Source organism: Cyprinodon tularosa, unplaced genomic scaffold (assembly GCF_016077235.1).
Source record: "Cyprinodon tularosa strain WSP-4 unplaced genomic scaffold, ASM1607723v1 ctg286, whole genome shotgun sequence".
In the NCBI taxonomy this organism is placed as follows: Eukaryota; Metazoa; Chordata; class Actinopteri; order Cyprinodontiformes; family Cyprinodontidae; genus Cyprinodon; species Cyprinodon tularosa.
This window is the reverse complement of record NW_024038992.1, coordinates 1607784-1623368: the sequence shown is the minus strand read 5'-3', so window position 1 is coordinate 1623368 and position 15585 is coordinate 1607784. Positions and strand designations below refer to the sequence as shown.

Here is a 15585-nt window from a genome sequence, read left to right as displayed (position 1 = left end):
TCCACTGTTATCCTCCCAGCAGTTTTTTGATATATCAGGTTTGTTTTTGTTTTGTTTTTTTGTTTAACTCCTTTTCAGATTCTTTAAATCTATTATTTTCCCATAACAAGTAATAAATCTATTACTTTGGCATAACAGTTCCTATTGTCCTACTGTTCTGGTAGTTCCTCTTCCATGTCTCCTCTCCTAATGTGTTTTTTTTTTTTATTGCATGTTCCATGTTTTGATCCAAAACCATCATTAAATAATACTTGAATAAAATTTGTCTTGTTTTATTAAAGTAGGTAAGTCAGAACTAGAGTAAGTTAAACCATAAATTAACAGGCTTGGGTTCTGGTGTCTTTATAAAAGATGGTGAACTACAGATGTGAGAGGAGGGCAGTCTTGCTGCTAAACAGCTATGATGATATGGTAATTACATAGATAACGTAGTTTGATGTTATGTGACATTTTTATGACTCTTGAATGTCGTAAGAACAAATTAATGTTGCATTTAACAACTTGCCACTTTCTGAGTTATTTTTTTGTCAAAAATCTCTTGATATTACAGAGAGCAAAAATGTAATAAAAATGGGTTATAAAGACAATTTATATTTTATTGTATTTGAAATTCCCTGCAATTCATCCAAAGATTCCAAAGATATGCATTGTTAGCTTGTCAAATAGTCCAGCACAGTCCTTATTCAATTTTGTTGGATTTTAGGCATGGCTGCTGTATTTATTTCCCTACCTGCTGGATGACATAGTCTATACACAAGACTATTTTCATAGATGTTTAAGAAGTGCTTTAGTTGGGCCAAAACAACAACTACCAGTCAAAGCAAATGGGATTTTCATAGTAAATAGCGGTGAAGTTTTTAAAGTGAGCCTCAAACAATTGGGAGAAATTAGGAAAAAAAAAGCAGCAAGAAATGAAATCAATGTAGTTTCTTTTTCTTAATTATTGCAAAATGTGTTTTTAAACAATATTATAAACTATAACTTGTAATAGAATATAATTTTAACATAAAGTAATATTGGGATTTAAAACGGAACTTTTAGGCTCTTCCTCTTTCTAAGCATTTAAGAAAGGACTATCCCACTTTGACTGAAATATAATTTTCCCTTTTGCAGTAATATACTTGTGTCTGACTATAATTTAAAGGTCCTCAAAACGAAACATGGAGCATTAATACATGTGCCAGTGTCTAACCTATGGAACCGACAGACATTAAATCCAGTCCTCCCACTACACACATATTCCTTTTCTTCTGTACTTATCATCAGCAGTTTTATGTAAAGTTTGCTACATTTGAGATATAGTTAAAAATAAAAACATGCTAGTTAAGGTCTCATGCTAAGCAGACATAATGATAATTGATCAGCAAAAAAAATAAGAAAAACATTCTAAAAGTTTTATTTTCTTTACACATTTTGTAGCACTGCCCATTAATCTAAAAAAAAAAACAGCTAATAGATAAACTCAAACAAGAGAATAACGTAAATAGTTAAATATTTATGCAGTGATTAAGGAGACCTTTAATCACTGGGTTAGAGGCTGCTGGGAGATCGTCATTGGAACCTGGGTATTGATTGTGATTTGCTGCCTTGTTTGGCATCGGATCATCCCGATAATGGCTCTCCTGAACCTGCAAGAAAGCAACTTTTACAACCCTGTAACATACTGTCAAATAACTTCTTATACAGGAGATATTTAAGTCAGTAAAATACTCACTTTTTGTTGGCAATGACATAGATACAGGGGTTGTAGAATGTCGAGGACTTTGCAAAGAGGGGAGCAATAATGGCCATTGGGGCAGGAATGGTCTTTGGATCACCAAACGATGCCCAGAGACACACCATGGAGTAAGGAGACCAGGCAACCAGAAACATGATGATCATAATGATAGACATCTAGAAATAATTTACTGATTTTAATGTTCACACTTCACAATAACTCCCCTTAAAAAAGAGCAAACAGGAAATGTAAGAATCAATTTGTATGAAGAAAAAATGCACTGATCTAGGTTTTTTTTTTTTTTTTGTTGGCTGGATTCACCAAGTTAGGATAGGGATGTTCAACTTAAACCCTCAAAAATAGAAACTAGCTTCAACACTGATACAAAAAAAAAAAAGTTTTTACTTTCCAAGTTTATGACAGATGCCAAATGATATAACTGTCTGTTTGTGTTCTGCATCCATTTACTCATCAAAAGTCTGCTATTTCAGGAGGTTTTCTAAGAAACAAAAAAAAAAAAAAAAAAAAAAAAAAAAAAAAACAGCAGACATCCCTCCTTCCAGCAGCATCCCTGCTTTAAAAATCCTGATCAGATTTTCAAACCACCTCAGCTGTGAGATATTTCAGTTCTTTTTTGACTTTTGCTTGATATGCAATAACCATTCACCTGTTGCTACAGCTTCCCATTAAAAAATTGGGGAGGGAAAAAAAAGCAAGATTAATCTTTTCCACCATATGAGACAGACAGACACTAACCGACGTGAAGATTTGACATTTTCTTGATCGTTAACTATGGTTTTATCAACCAAAAATGGATGATCTGTGAAACTGTTAACTGAAGTTGAAAAGACTAGAACTATGAAGCGCAATCATTCTCTCAGAGAAAAATACAATCACAATTTCTGCACACTTAAACAGCAGTCTAAAAATAAGTGAGCAATGCCTATTTTTTTTTTTTAAGATTAAAAGAACAAAAACCTCTAAACCTAAGTGTCCACTATGTGTGTTACCTTGGTAACGTCCATCTGGTCAGACCAGTCGACGTTGATGCTGTCCAAGCAGTTGCTGGCTTTGTATCGCCTCACAGTTACAGAGACATTGTAATAGCAGTAAAACATGACTGACAGAGGAACAACAAAGTTCACTGCAATCACCGCCATTGTGTAGGAGATGAAGGATCTGCAAAGGAGAAGCGAAGATGCTGCTTTGATATTAAAGGATGTTTAACGAGAGAGGTACAGTCAAACCATAACAAATAAAAAAATGTCCACAGCTAAATAGAAACTCACGCATCGTTCTTTCTCCAGTTGATGGTGCAAGTTGCTCCAGTGGGGTCGGGGGCATATCCTGCCCAGCCTACTATGGGCATGGAGGACCAGAACACAGCGTTCAGCCAGGCAGCCAGAATGAGGATGTTGTAAGATCTAACTGTCATTTTCTGACCTTTAGAGACAGAAATAAAGCCCATTTAAACAACGAGGGTGAAAAATATTTCATCATGATGGTTTTCTGACTGATTTTCAGTGTCGCTTCCTATTTTGAAACAACAGGGATTTTTGTTTAAATAAATAATTTTTGATAGTATTCATTATACTATTTAATCCTTCAGAAAACTTCAGGTTTAGCATGTTTAGATGTGAGAAAATGATCACACACAGCTAAAAATGGGTAAAACAATAAATAATGTAGTCATAACAGTCCCTGCTTCATTAAAACATTTAGGAATATCCTAAAGAAATATCTGCATATTTTTTTTTACCTTGTTAACTTCCTCTCTGCAAACATGAACAGAGTTGACTTTAGTTGGTTTTGATCTCAGTAAATGTAAATCAATCCAAATGACTAAAAGCTAGTTCAAAGCTAGATTTGTTTTGAAGTTGACCTTTTAAAGTAGGCTAATAATAGTTAGTAATAGATTGGGATTACAGTCAGGGTATCACAGGATGGAACAACAACAAATATAGTTAATGGAGTATTTTAAAGGCTGTAAACAAGTGTTATAATAATCTAAATAGAACTGGAAGTAAAGGAAATTTGTTTTAATGCCATCTGCTGGAATAAAGGTTTAGTGCAGCTTTTCTCAGGCTGATGTCTTGGTGTCTTTTTAGAGTTAAGCTGCAGGGAGAATCCCTGTGATTTCTTTTATCCAGGTGAAACAAATCCTGAGTCTTTCGTTGTAAAAGGGGCCTATGTGAGAGTTCTGCCGGGGGTGGATGTGTGAGTGTTGGACTATGGATGGAGAACGGTTGTATCACAGCTGTGAGGAAGAGGCTATATATTTTTTATACCCTAAATTTTGAACATTTTTGTCATGTTACACACATCCATCCATTTTTTTCTGCTTATCCGGGGCCTCATGAAGATTTAGGAACACAAACAGAAGGGTAAAGATAAACTTATGTTTATTTATTTTTTTAATATTATTTCTTAGTCAACCTTGATTTAATTAAGAAGTGTGAGAAGATTTCAAAATTTGGATGTTTCTTTCTTAAAACTAACATAACTGGATGAAATAAAATACTCCAAAGTTCTCCATCTGTACAAAGTTGATAGTGACATACTTCGAGTGCATAAAAAAAGTGGTTGTAGGTTATTTACCCAGACTAAATGTCACTTCTTACCAAACTTTTCAGAAATGTATTCTAAAAAGAATAAACTAAACCTGACCCTATAAGTATAACTGATATCTATTGTAATTATGCTATAGGTGACAAAATTAGAAAATATCTAATTCTCATGAATACTTCTGAATCGCTCTGCATGTCAATCTCTACATAGATCTAGTTTTTTCAGAATGGCTGCATTGAAGCATCACTTGCAGTTTCCCCTGGCATCACTAACAGTGTTTTCTGGCTGCATCCTAACTCAAAAGCAATTAGAACATTATTTGTTGTAGTAGATATCACACTGCTCCTAAATGTAAAGTGATACACACCTATAAACTGGCCTTGGATAAAATTTGGAATGGTATGGTACTTTATCTCAACTGAATGAAAATTTAGTTACATTTGAAAACTTTCCCTTGAAATTATGAAATTCATTATCTTCCTTTTTTTGGTTTGGAGACCGAAAACTGTGATTTCTTCCATCCATATGACTTAAGTGAAAGAAAGTTCATATAAAACTTAAAGAGCGAACTCTTACCGATGTCTGGTCTGCAGATGGTGAGGTAGCGATCGATAGCCACCACAGTCAGCAGGCCTATGCTGGCCATGCCGAAAAAGATGTTGAGGGCCGCATAAATCTAAAGACAGAAGCAAAAAAAAAAGGAAAATACTTTAAACAAATCAAAAAAGTTGGTTACAAGGCTGAATGTTAAATTTGAACTTTCTAACCCTTCATCAGTATTTTAACATATTGAGTGTAAATCACTACACAATACGTAAACATGTTTAATAATTGTTTGACACTTTTACTTTCAGAAAAACATGTTTGCAGGCAGAGATAATAGGTTTGATATAATATGTAATGATTTGTAGAAAAAAGGCAGACATGTAACCTGAGGTTAAAGTCTAACCTAACATTCTTATCCATAAGCATCAACATAAAACAGACACACAAAATAAAAATGAACAAAAACATACTCATAAAGATTATCAGAGTTTGGTGAAAGTTTGATTTCTTTTCTCACCTGGCAGCCAGTGTAACCAAACTTCCAGCTCCCATGGATGTCTGAGGCGGCAGACATGGGATAACCGATACCAGCCACTCCAATATCAGTGAAGGCCAGGTTGATGATGATGAAATTAGTGGCAGTGCGAAGCTCCCTGAACTTCATGAACATCAGCAGAACTACGATGTTACTGGCCAAACTGATGACACCTGAGAGCAAATGAAGAACCAAAGATTTAACAAAATTTAATTAAATTATTATAAATTATATTTGGTAAGGAAGACAGAAATCCATCATCAGTAGTAAAATTAGAACATCAGATGATTTATATGCTTGCCCTTATAAGATACCACTGAAATATGCTAGCCGGTAGGTTCTGGATAAGTTACATTATCTTTATAAATTATGTAAATATAATTTAGAAACATTTATATAAGAAAAAAGATTTATATAAATGTATATATAAATACAAATTTATATGAATCTATATAAATTTTCTATCATGTTTTTGCTGCTATAAACACCAGCATTTCCCCATTATGTGACAATAAAAGGAATTTTTGTATTGTAGTCTAATCTATTCAATTCAATTCATTTCTATTCTATTTTATTCTATTCTTTTCTATTTTATTCGGTTCTGTTCTATTCTATTGTAATGCTATCAGAACAGTGTTAGCTCTGTAATGCCATGTGGTTAGTACTTTCCTGAAGAACTTTAAAGTATTAAGTCAATTTTTTTATATATCAATCTTCCCCCCATCCTCTGTGGATATGTGAAATCCCCCCGTGGAGTCCTTGTGTTTTTATCCAACAGCATGTAAAACCTATAGTTTGGTTATGATAAATACGTGGTTGCATTCAAGAAAAGAGTTAGATGTACAAAAAAAATATTTTGGAACCCTTTTTTTTGTTTAGATCAGGTTTAAAGTTATAATTTTTCACATAAGAATTTAAACATACTTACAGGTTGATATCTATTTTTTTTGTAATCCAGACTTCATAAAAGCCATTTCTGTACTCTTAAGAGTTTTCAAATCTAATTAGGTAATCATGAAAGATTAGAGATAATGGCTTTCTAGCTATACTCCTAAAACTCCTCTGCATTAATCTAATAATTTAATGAAATATGTGCATTTGTTCTGAATCCTCCTGCTTGCATATATATACTTTTGGACATTTCAGGATATTAAGCTTTTAATTCTGTAAAAATAAATCTCACATAGGCTTTATATGGTGTGAAATCATGTTGAAAATCACTTCGCTTTTTTTTTTCTCTGATGCTGAATCTTTGTTTGTAGTACTAAAGGTTGTTTATTTTTTCAATTCTCTGCTGTAAACACAATCAAGCATGGTTCAAAGTAGCTTGAAAACCTTGTTAAACAAGTCATAAAGCTTCTCCAAGCTTTTACACATGTGGATAAAAAACATTGGTAAAGCTATCATAATGAAAGAAAAAAGTACAGAGGTCTCAGATATTGAATCTGAAAAAAAGTAATAAAAAATTACCATTGTATGAAATTCAACAAATAAAGTAAGACATTGTTTTTCAACCATGCTTCAACAGAATGATTTTAAAAAATAGATAATTGAAACAGGCCTGTTTCAATAATGACACAGGCAAAAATAATGCCTGGGCAAAAATTATGAGCCTAGAAAAGACTGAAAATAATGCTTCCAAAGGGAAATGTTTAATCAAGGCATCTCCACTTATTAGCAACACAGGTGTCTGCAGTATTCTAATCAGTCAGTGGGCCTCTATATAGGGCCACATGCAGTCACTGTGATATTTGGTGACATGGTGTGTACCACAGTCAACATGGACCAGAAGAAGCAAAGGGTAGAGTTGTGATCATAAAAAAAGAAATTATAGAAAAGCATGTTAAAGATAAAGGCTATAAGACCATTTCCAAGCAGCGAGATTTCCCTGTGACTGCGGGTGCACAGAAACTTCAAATCCATGGGACAGTAGCCAACATCCCTGACAGATAATATGAAGGATAACAAAAGATCCCAGAAAAACTTTTAAAGAGATTGAGATTCAACTTAAAGTTCATGGAAATCAGTGTCAGATCTGCTGCTGTTAGAGCCAAAATTGACCTAATAGGACATGACCAAGAAGAACATTAATGTTGAAAAAAAAAAAAAAAACTACATGCTGAAAAGCCACAAAGTTTCTGGGAGAATGTCTTAGTGACAATTGTGACAAAAATCCTGATTTCTACCGAGACACGTCCCCTCTATGTTAACAGACGAAAAAATAAACCATGTCAAGAAAAGAACACTGTCCCTTCTGTCAAACACGGAGGAGGCCTTGTAATGATCTGGGGCCGATTTGCTTCATCTGACACTGGATGTCTTAAACCTTGCAGGGTACAATGAAATCTAAATGTTATCAAGGGATTCTAGAAATAAATGCACTTTCCAGTGGTCTCAGGTCGCAGGTCATGGGTCTTGAAACAAGATAATGACCCAGAACAAACAGCTAAAAACACCAGAGAATTGCTGAGAGGAAAACATTGGACTATTCTGAAGTGGCCTCCCATGAGCCCTGACCTAAATACTATTCAGCATCTTTTACCTGCTAAGAGGAAATTAAGTCTCACTCACAGTTACAGGAATCGTTTGGTTAAAGTGATTTCCTCACAAGGTTGTGCAACAAAATATTAAGTAAAGTGTACCATATTTTTTGTCCTGGCCTTTTTCATGACTTCCTTTTTAAAATTGTTTTGCTGGAGCAGGATGAAAAGCAATGTCTTGACTTTCATTTTTTACATTTTCGTAGAATTTTTATCTCCAATTACTTTTGACATATTCAAGTTATTTTCTGACCATTGTAAGTTTTTCTTTTATTTAATGAGGGGTACCAAAGTGTGTCTAGATGGAAATATACAGAGTACATATAAAATATTAAGTGGGCATAATCAAAAGGATCAAACTGAATATAAACACATACAGGGTATTCAACACGTTTTTTTGTGTTTTTGTCAACTGTGCAGTTCTACTGTTATAGCTATACAAACCCTACAGATAATATTCCCTTTCTTACCTGCAGTTATCAGATATCCAGCCACGATGTTGTGCTCCATTTGGCTGAAAGCACTTTTTCCTCCATATGGTTCAACATCACCTGAACCATTTACCTCCATGTGCATATCCATCTTTTAAAGACTTTTTAGAAATCCAAACCCAGTACTCATAAACCTGTCTGCAGAGAATAATAATGAAAACTGAGCAGATCCTGTTTACTAAGAATAATGATCAATAGAGCTGGTGTTGGGAAACTAAAGCCTGTTACTCGGTGGATTATTACATTCCAGCTCTCTGCAGCCAGCAGTTTGTACAAAAGTAAGGATTACTGCTCATGTGGCCTGAAATCTGGGTTTTGACTTTAACATTTCAACAAAAATATAAAGTTTTATTCAGATAACGTCCACAGAGGCCACAGAGAATACTTTTAGCAATGCCATCAATTATTTGACCATTGTCAGATGGATTAAAGGATCTGTCCTATACATGTATTTTATCACGATGTAACATAAAAAAAAAAAAAACATAACAATCATTTCTTAATATTTTTGAAGCCATATGTCTTTACAGGCCTAAGTATTTTACATTTAAAATACTAAGTAATAAAAAAATCTAATTTCTTTAAATATGTGGCAGAAGCACTCTCATTTAGTAAAAAATCTAGGGCTAAGAAAATCTAAAAATGTTAATTTCCTAAACATATGTGTTGTACAGTAAGCCTTAAAGTCCTTCAAAAAGATGCTAAAATTGGGAACAGAAAAAAGCAAAATAATTTTGATGGAGCGTGCATATTGTATCTGACATTTAGAAAGCCATGCTTCCTTGGGTGGTGAGTTATAGAGCTCAAAAACAAAACATCCTACAATTGATTCTCATTGTTTCCACCTCACAGGGTGTCTACTTGGCCCATGCATGGACAGATCAGAATACATGCAAATGTTTAAAACTGTTTTATACATTAAAGTGAAAAATATCTATATTTTTTATACACTTTATTTACTTAAGTAATTTTTTTAAAGCTAAAACATTGTTCTCACCAACCCAAAGGATTGCTGCAGTTCCCCTGATACTTCAGTTTTGGTATAAAAAAAAATGTAGGACATCTTCCAAGCCAGCAGGTGGCGCCATAAGTAATGTTCTGTCTGTAATATTTTAGGTAAGACCGGAGCATTTCCTTTCCATTGAGCCGCCACCTTCTCACTGCTACGGACGTATCTGACATCGTCTCAAATAAAAAATAAAAATGCCAGGATTATTGAGAACCGTCGCCAGCCGCGTCGCTCCCGTCATGCGAGGACACACTGTGACCCAGACGGCGAATTTGTACACAAGACCGGCGAAGGAGAAAATCGGCACCTTTGTAAGTGTTGGAGCTAACCGCTAAATGCTAGCAGCTAAGTGGCAGCTGTCCCTTTGGAGGTCATAGCCTGTATTCGCTATTTTGCTACAGATTATTTTTATAAGTAAAGCTGATATTGATTTTATGTGGAAATTAAACGTTTTTGTTATTGTTTAGAGTAAATATTGATGGATTTTACTTTTCTAAAGGTCGTTTTGAAGCGTGCTAGACCTCTGTGAGGTTTTGTTTCACATCAAAGCTAACTTCCTGAGACTTTTCAGCATATTTTTAGCCCCACTCCTAATTACTTATACTTCATATTAACATGTCTTATGTAACATCGTCCCTAAGATGATCCAACTAAAGCGGGTTGTTGGGTTTAGATTAAACCATTTGCACACATTTGCAATTTTAAGGGAACTCTTCTTTGAATTAAAACACCTTGTTTGTTTTCTTTCTTCTTCAACTGTCTAGCAGGTTCTTGATGCCAAAGCGATCCTTCTATATCCTCATTAGAGAGTATCTTAAAATTTTAAGTTAAATAAACTCCAAAGCAATGTAATTACCTGGTTTTAACCTACCTTGTTAACAAACAAAACGTTATTGTGACTGCATTCAAACATGGTGATTTCAAATGTTATGTTTGTTTGTTTCATCTCAGTTCCTTCTATAATAAGGGATCGCCACAGAAAGTCAAAACAACTTGTTCACAGCGACAGCAAAGTTTTAACATCAGATGCCTTTCCTGACACAACCTGGATTCAAACCCCATGTCATGCCTTTTAGTCACAAACCTGAACTACTGCAGCCTTTCATTTAGTATGGGTTTGTGTGTGCCGGCAAGGAGACGCCTGAAATATGCAGCACCTGTGGACCAGGGTTATTGCCAGGGTACAACAGGACAACTAGCTGTTATGTTTAAAAAAAAAAAAAAATGTCACGGTTACCCGACCCTGTTTTGTTGGGCTACTCTATAAAGTAGCACACTCAGTGCTAATCCAGATGTTTTGAATAGAAAAAGCTTCCGAGATGGAAAGCAAAACGTCCTTGACAACCATGACATGGATGAATAAGAATCTTCACCAGCACTCTTACCCTAAAAAACAGGGTCACTACGCTCATTTTCCATGAGCATATTGGCCCTTTGATTGACATCTGGGCTTCCTACCGAGCACAGGCTCTGATTAACCTGAAACCTTTAGAGTTACAACAGAAATATGCAGATACCCTGACTTATAATGAGTGTAATATCCATAGTAAAGGTTTTTAAATGCGTTTACCACCTTATTTACATATATGACAGGGATATGAAGGAACAACGTAAACCCTGCACCATTTAGACTGTAATAGTTGCCTACTGAGCTGCTTTTTCGCTATATTCAGCGACTTTTCCGACGTTATACACACTCCGCTTTGTTAAAAAAAAAAAATAGAAATAGAAAAATTATAACCGCGGATGTCTGGGGGACAGTGATTCGCCTACATGTTATGAATGCTGATGTACCGTATTTTCACGACTATAAGGCGCACTTAAACGTCTTTTTTTTCCCTCAAAATGTGCGGTGCGCCCTATGGTGCGGTGCGCCTTATGTGTGTTGTAACTGCGACTTTTGAGACCACCTCATTGAGGAGATGATGAAAGAGTGGCTGAATGTAAGGAGACCAGGTGTTTTTTTTCCACCCCTCACCATCGCTGTTAATATGTAACTCCATGCGTGCCCATCTCACAGCTGATGTGAAAAACATGGGGAAACAAATTAACGCTGCTCGACATCGGTGTGAACCGGACCCAGCAGGTGCAGCAGAAGCAGCGAGTTTACATGCAAAGTCAATGGTTGACGCGGGTATAGGCACAGCAAAAGGTCCCGCAGCGCGTTTTGGTGCAGCACGTCGGGAGCGTTTAAGCGCTGCTGCAGCTCAGATGGAAAAATTGAAGTTTTGCTGCTGGACGCGCCGCATCAACCAATCAGAGAAGCTGATCTGGGAGCTGCCAGCGAGACAGACAGCGCTCTGATGACATATGATATTAACGCAAATGGAAAAGGCTGGATGGATGCGTGGCTGAGGCAGGTGTATGTGAGAAGACCAGATGGTTTTTTCCACGCATCACCATCGCTGCGTGCCCATCTCACAGCCGATGTGAAAAAAAGGTGAATCAAATGAACGCTGTGCTCACCGTTATCCCGGGGGTCTGACAAAGGAGCTTCAACCGCTCGACATCGGTGTGAAGCAGCCGTTCGAAGTAAGGCTGCGAGCGGCGTGGGAGCGATGGATGACCGACGGAGACCACAGTTTCAGGATAAGAAGGCAGCGCCGGGCAGATTACGCCACAGTTTGCGGATGGATTGTAGATGCTTGGACTAAAGTGTCTGCTGGCTCTGTTGTTCAAGCTTTCGCAAAAGCCGGCATTATTTCTGAGGAGCTGCGCTGCACGGAAAGTGACTGACAGCGAAGAAGGGGAAACTGGCATGTCGGATTTAGCGCAGCTGTTTAATTCAGAAACAGAGGATGAGGACTTTGAGGGGTTTGATTAATACTTTGTAATAAATACATGAATAAAGCACAATCATACTCAGTTTTGCTCCCGCTGTATTTTTCTCCCTGAAAACTTAATTCAACAGCATCCCCGGCGCGTCTCCTCCTCTTCATCGCGGTGGCTGGCAGGTGTTTTTTCATCTAAATAATCTAAATCTTGCAGCTATATTTGCTGTGATCAGTGGGAATAAAGTAGTTTTAATATGTTTTTAAGTGAGAAAGTCCACCTGAAAACTTAATAATTGCAGTCAGTTCATCCAGATTATCTATTTCTGCCGGAGGCGCTCAGACCCCCACATACCAGCGGTGCGCCGACAGGAGAAATCCTTTCGTTCACCGCGGCTGCTTGCAGGTGTTTTTCATCTAAATAATCTAAATCTTGCAGCTATATTTGCTGTGATCAGTGGGAATAAAGTCGTTTTAATATGTTTTTAAGTGAGAAAGTCCACCTGAAAACTTAATAATTGCAGTCAGTTCATCCAGATTATCTATTTCTGTCGGAGGCGCTCAGACCCCCACATACCAGCGGTGCGCTGACAGCAGAAATCTCTTCATCAGCAGCCTGTAGGCTGGGCAGCCTGGGGTTCACCGCGGCTGCTGGCAGGTGTTTTTCATCTAAATAATTTTAGCTGCAGGCACCAGGATACCGGCAATAAAAGCGAACATATTCCGTCAGCAGGTTTCAGGATTTTAAGTTAATTTAGGAGTGACCACAGCGCTGTGTCATCTGCGATGTGTCTGTCTCACGGCCAGCTGCCAGGTTTGATTAATACTTTGTAATAAATACATGAATAAAGCACAGTCATACTCAGTTTTGCCCCCGCTGTATTTTTAAATACGCAGTAGAGGTATTTAAAGGTAGTAGAGGACTTGTACCTGTATATAAAAAACGCGCCCTATAGTCCGGTGCGCCTTATGTGTGTGTTAAATACAGAAATGGGACACATAACTGAGAGTGCGCCTTTTAGTCCGGTGCGCCTTATGGTCGTGAAAATACGGTACCTTAAATGATAAATTATGGACAGTTTAGTTTGTGCCTTCAAGTTGTTTGCCCAAAGGAAGACGTTACTTGGATATAACCTAACTGAATATCTTCAGAACAGCTCCAAATGACACAAAACTCATATGGGTGAGTAGAACATGATGTAATAACGTAAAATCAAGGGCCCAGTGTAAAAAAAACCCCCAAAAAACGGCGTTCCCCTTTAACTGGAGTATAGAGACTGTAAAACATGCCTTTAGCTGACAGCATCCCACTTAGAGCAGTAATTATATATGTAAGAAATATATAAACATTTTGTATTTAAGATAATAAAAAAAAAATCAATAACTGTATCCAGAACTACTCAAGTGGAAAAGGTTTAATTCCACCTGGTTCAGTTTCGTAAAGAGGTCCTCTTTAAAGAATCTTTGGTTTTTGGATTATTAATTGAAAGAAAAAAAAATCAACAGATTAAGCAAAAATAATCATTAGTTGCAGCTCTCCCTCTAAAATTGACATCTTTATTATTGGACCCTGTGTGTGTTCATAAGACCTGGAGTCAAATTCCTTTTTTTCACAATCTTTGCCTACAAAACTGATTTTATTTCTTCTGATTGTATTCCCTCATTTATCACTTGCTCCTTTGTGGACCAGGTGATATCTTATCTAATGCTTAGGTCTTATCTCCTGTTTAGAAACTCAGTCTGATAGTCTTGTTCTGATGCGACTCAGCTGACTGATTGTTCCACCTCTGTCGTTTGTCCAGGAAACTGCAGTTGCAATGGGACTGTTTTCTGCAGCCATCCTGGGACCATCTGGATGGATCCTGGCCCACCTGGAGGACTACAAGAAGAAGGAGTAACATGGACTCTGAACTGTCTTATCTGGTGCATCCAGCCTCTGTCTCCTCCTGGGACCATCATCTTAATGTTACACTGCAGCAAAAAAGTTTTACTTATCACTCCTCTACCTCTATGACAGCTCCATGTCCCAGATACCTAAACTTCAAATAAAACGACGACTCTGATCCTTCAAATATGTCAATTGGGTTTTCAATCTTCCCTCATAAGGAGTGTTACAAAATAAATTTAAACTCATGTTTCTGTTTGCCTCATTTCTTTCAGTTTTATTGATTGTTTTCACTCATTTTGGAAACTTTAAAGAATTCTGTACATAAAACCAAATCCTCTGGCACCTGCTGGTCATCTGAACAGTTATTGTTTCTGAAGATCTTCAGTGATTGTTTAGCTTTTCTACACCAAAGCAGAGTGTCAAAACATATTTCTACCACAAAGACATATGTTTGAACACACTAAAGGGTTTAATTTAACATGAATATTGGAAAACTACCAAAACTGCAATCAATCAATCAACAACACAGACTCTGGCTTACAGAGGTATGATGCCACATTTTGTGGATCAATGCATAGACTGAGACACAACTCGCTATACATTAAAATTGGCTCAGATTTAATGGTATGGGTTCTTAGGGGATCATTGATCCGTTTACAAAAATAACTAAGCATTTTATGATAAAGACATTAGGTTTGATATAATTCCATATACACCAAATAGGTGAGAAGCACCATTGTTCCAGGCAAGTCTACCTGTCTTTGCAGGCCAATCCAATACTTGGACCTTGATCCAATAGAAACCTGGATGATTAGAACATGTGTTTCTGACCCAAGACATGCAGAGGAACTCTGGATCTCAGTGGTCCTGGATTACATGTGAAGGCCGTTCTAAAAGGGAGAGGCTTTGATAGTTCAGCAATTTAAAAAAACCTAATGCTGCTGACTTTTAATCACTACATATTTGACACTGCTGGTTTGTTAGATAGTATAGTAACCCCTTATGTTTTTGTAAATGAATAAGAAACATTTTTTTTAACTTTGCTTTAATTTGGAAAACCAAGTGGTGCTCCTAATTAATGAAATAAAACGTACATAAAAATATGAACTCCCCTATTTAAACACAGCCACTTGCCCCCTTAAGAGAAAAGTGATTTTGATTGATTGATTGAATCTATTGATCTCACATTGGAGAAATTTATTCTTACATCAGCTAGAGATAGTCAAAAAGAAGAAGGTGCCAAAGGTAGTAAGATGTGATATAAACAGTATATATAGCACCTCCATATATATATATTTATATAAATATATATATATATTTACATATGAAAGCTGGAATCTCTTCTTTAGACTATACAGGGTATAGGTATTTATATGGATTCATATGCATGTATATATATATATATATATATATATATATATATATATATATATGGGTATCAAATAGAAAAAACAGTTTATTGGAAACGCTATTACGATGTTATATCGTTATGCAAAACAAAGTAATTGAGGGGAAAATTT

The 15585-nt window shown here is 36.3% G+C and overlaps 2 protein-coding genes across 2 annotated transcripts; one reads left to right on the top strand and one right to left on the bottom strand.

The window, feature by feature from the left end:
* Positions 1-147: 147 nt before the first annotated feature.
* Positions 148-8620, bottom strand: rrh (retinal pigment epithelium-derived rhodopsin homolog). Its single transcript, XM_038290693.1, has 7 exons — positions 8377-8620; positions 5349-5539; positions 4862-4961; positions 3007-3160; positions 2728-2896; positions 1715-1893; positions 148-1628 (listed from the first exon to the last, which is right to left on the bottom strand). Exons 1-7 carry the CDS (start codon positions 8486-8488, stop codon positions 1523-1525), a joined length of 1011 nt encoding a protein of 336 aa, XP_038146621.1. The 5' UTR covers positions 8489-8620; the 3' UTR covers positions 148-1522.
* A 903-nt stretch (positions 8621-9523) lies between these two features.
* Positions 9524-14316, top strand: LOC119787029 (cytochrome c oxidase subunit 8A, mitochondrial). The gene is made up of 2 exons (XM_038290650.1): positions 9524-9717; positions 13980-14316. Exons 1-2 carry the CDS (start codon positions 9601-9603, stop codon positions 14073-14075), a joined length of 213 nt encoding a protein of 70 aa, XP_038146578.1. The 5' UTR covers positions 9524-9600; the 3' UTR covers positions 14076-14316.
* The last annotated feature ends 1269 nt before the right edge of the window (positions 14317-15585 follow it).

What these genes read in the sequence shown, in the direction of transcription:
- rrh (XM_038290693.1), bottom strand. Translation starts at nt 8,488, where the DNA reads ATGGATATGCACATGGAGGTAAATGGTTCAGGTGATGTTGAACCATAT. An exon ending in TTGGTTACACTGGCTGCCAG is followed by an intron (nt 4,962 to 5,348) that starts GTGAGAAAAGAA and finishes TTCTGTCTTTAG; the next exon opens with ATTTATGCGGCCCTCAACAT. An exon ending in AACTGGAGAAAGAACGATGC is followed by an intron (nt 2,897 to 3,006) that starts GTGAGTTTCTAT and finishes TCTCCTTTGCAG; the next exon opens with ATCCTTCATCTCCTACACAA.
- LOC119787029 (XM_038290650.1), top strand. Translation starts at nt 9,601, where the DNA reads ATGCCAGGATTATTGAGAACCGTCGCCAGCCGCGTCGCTCCCGTCATG. An exon ending in AGGAGAAAATCGGCACCTTT is followed by an intron (nt 9,718 to 13,979) that starts GTAAGTGTTGGA and finishes TCGTTTGTCCAG; the next exon opens with GAAACTGCAGTTGCAATGGG.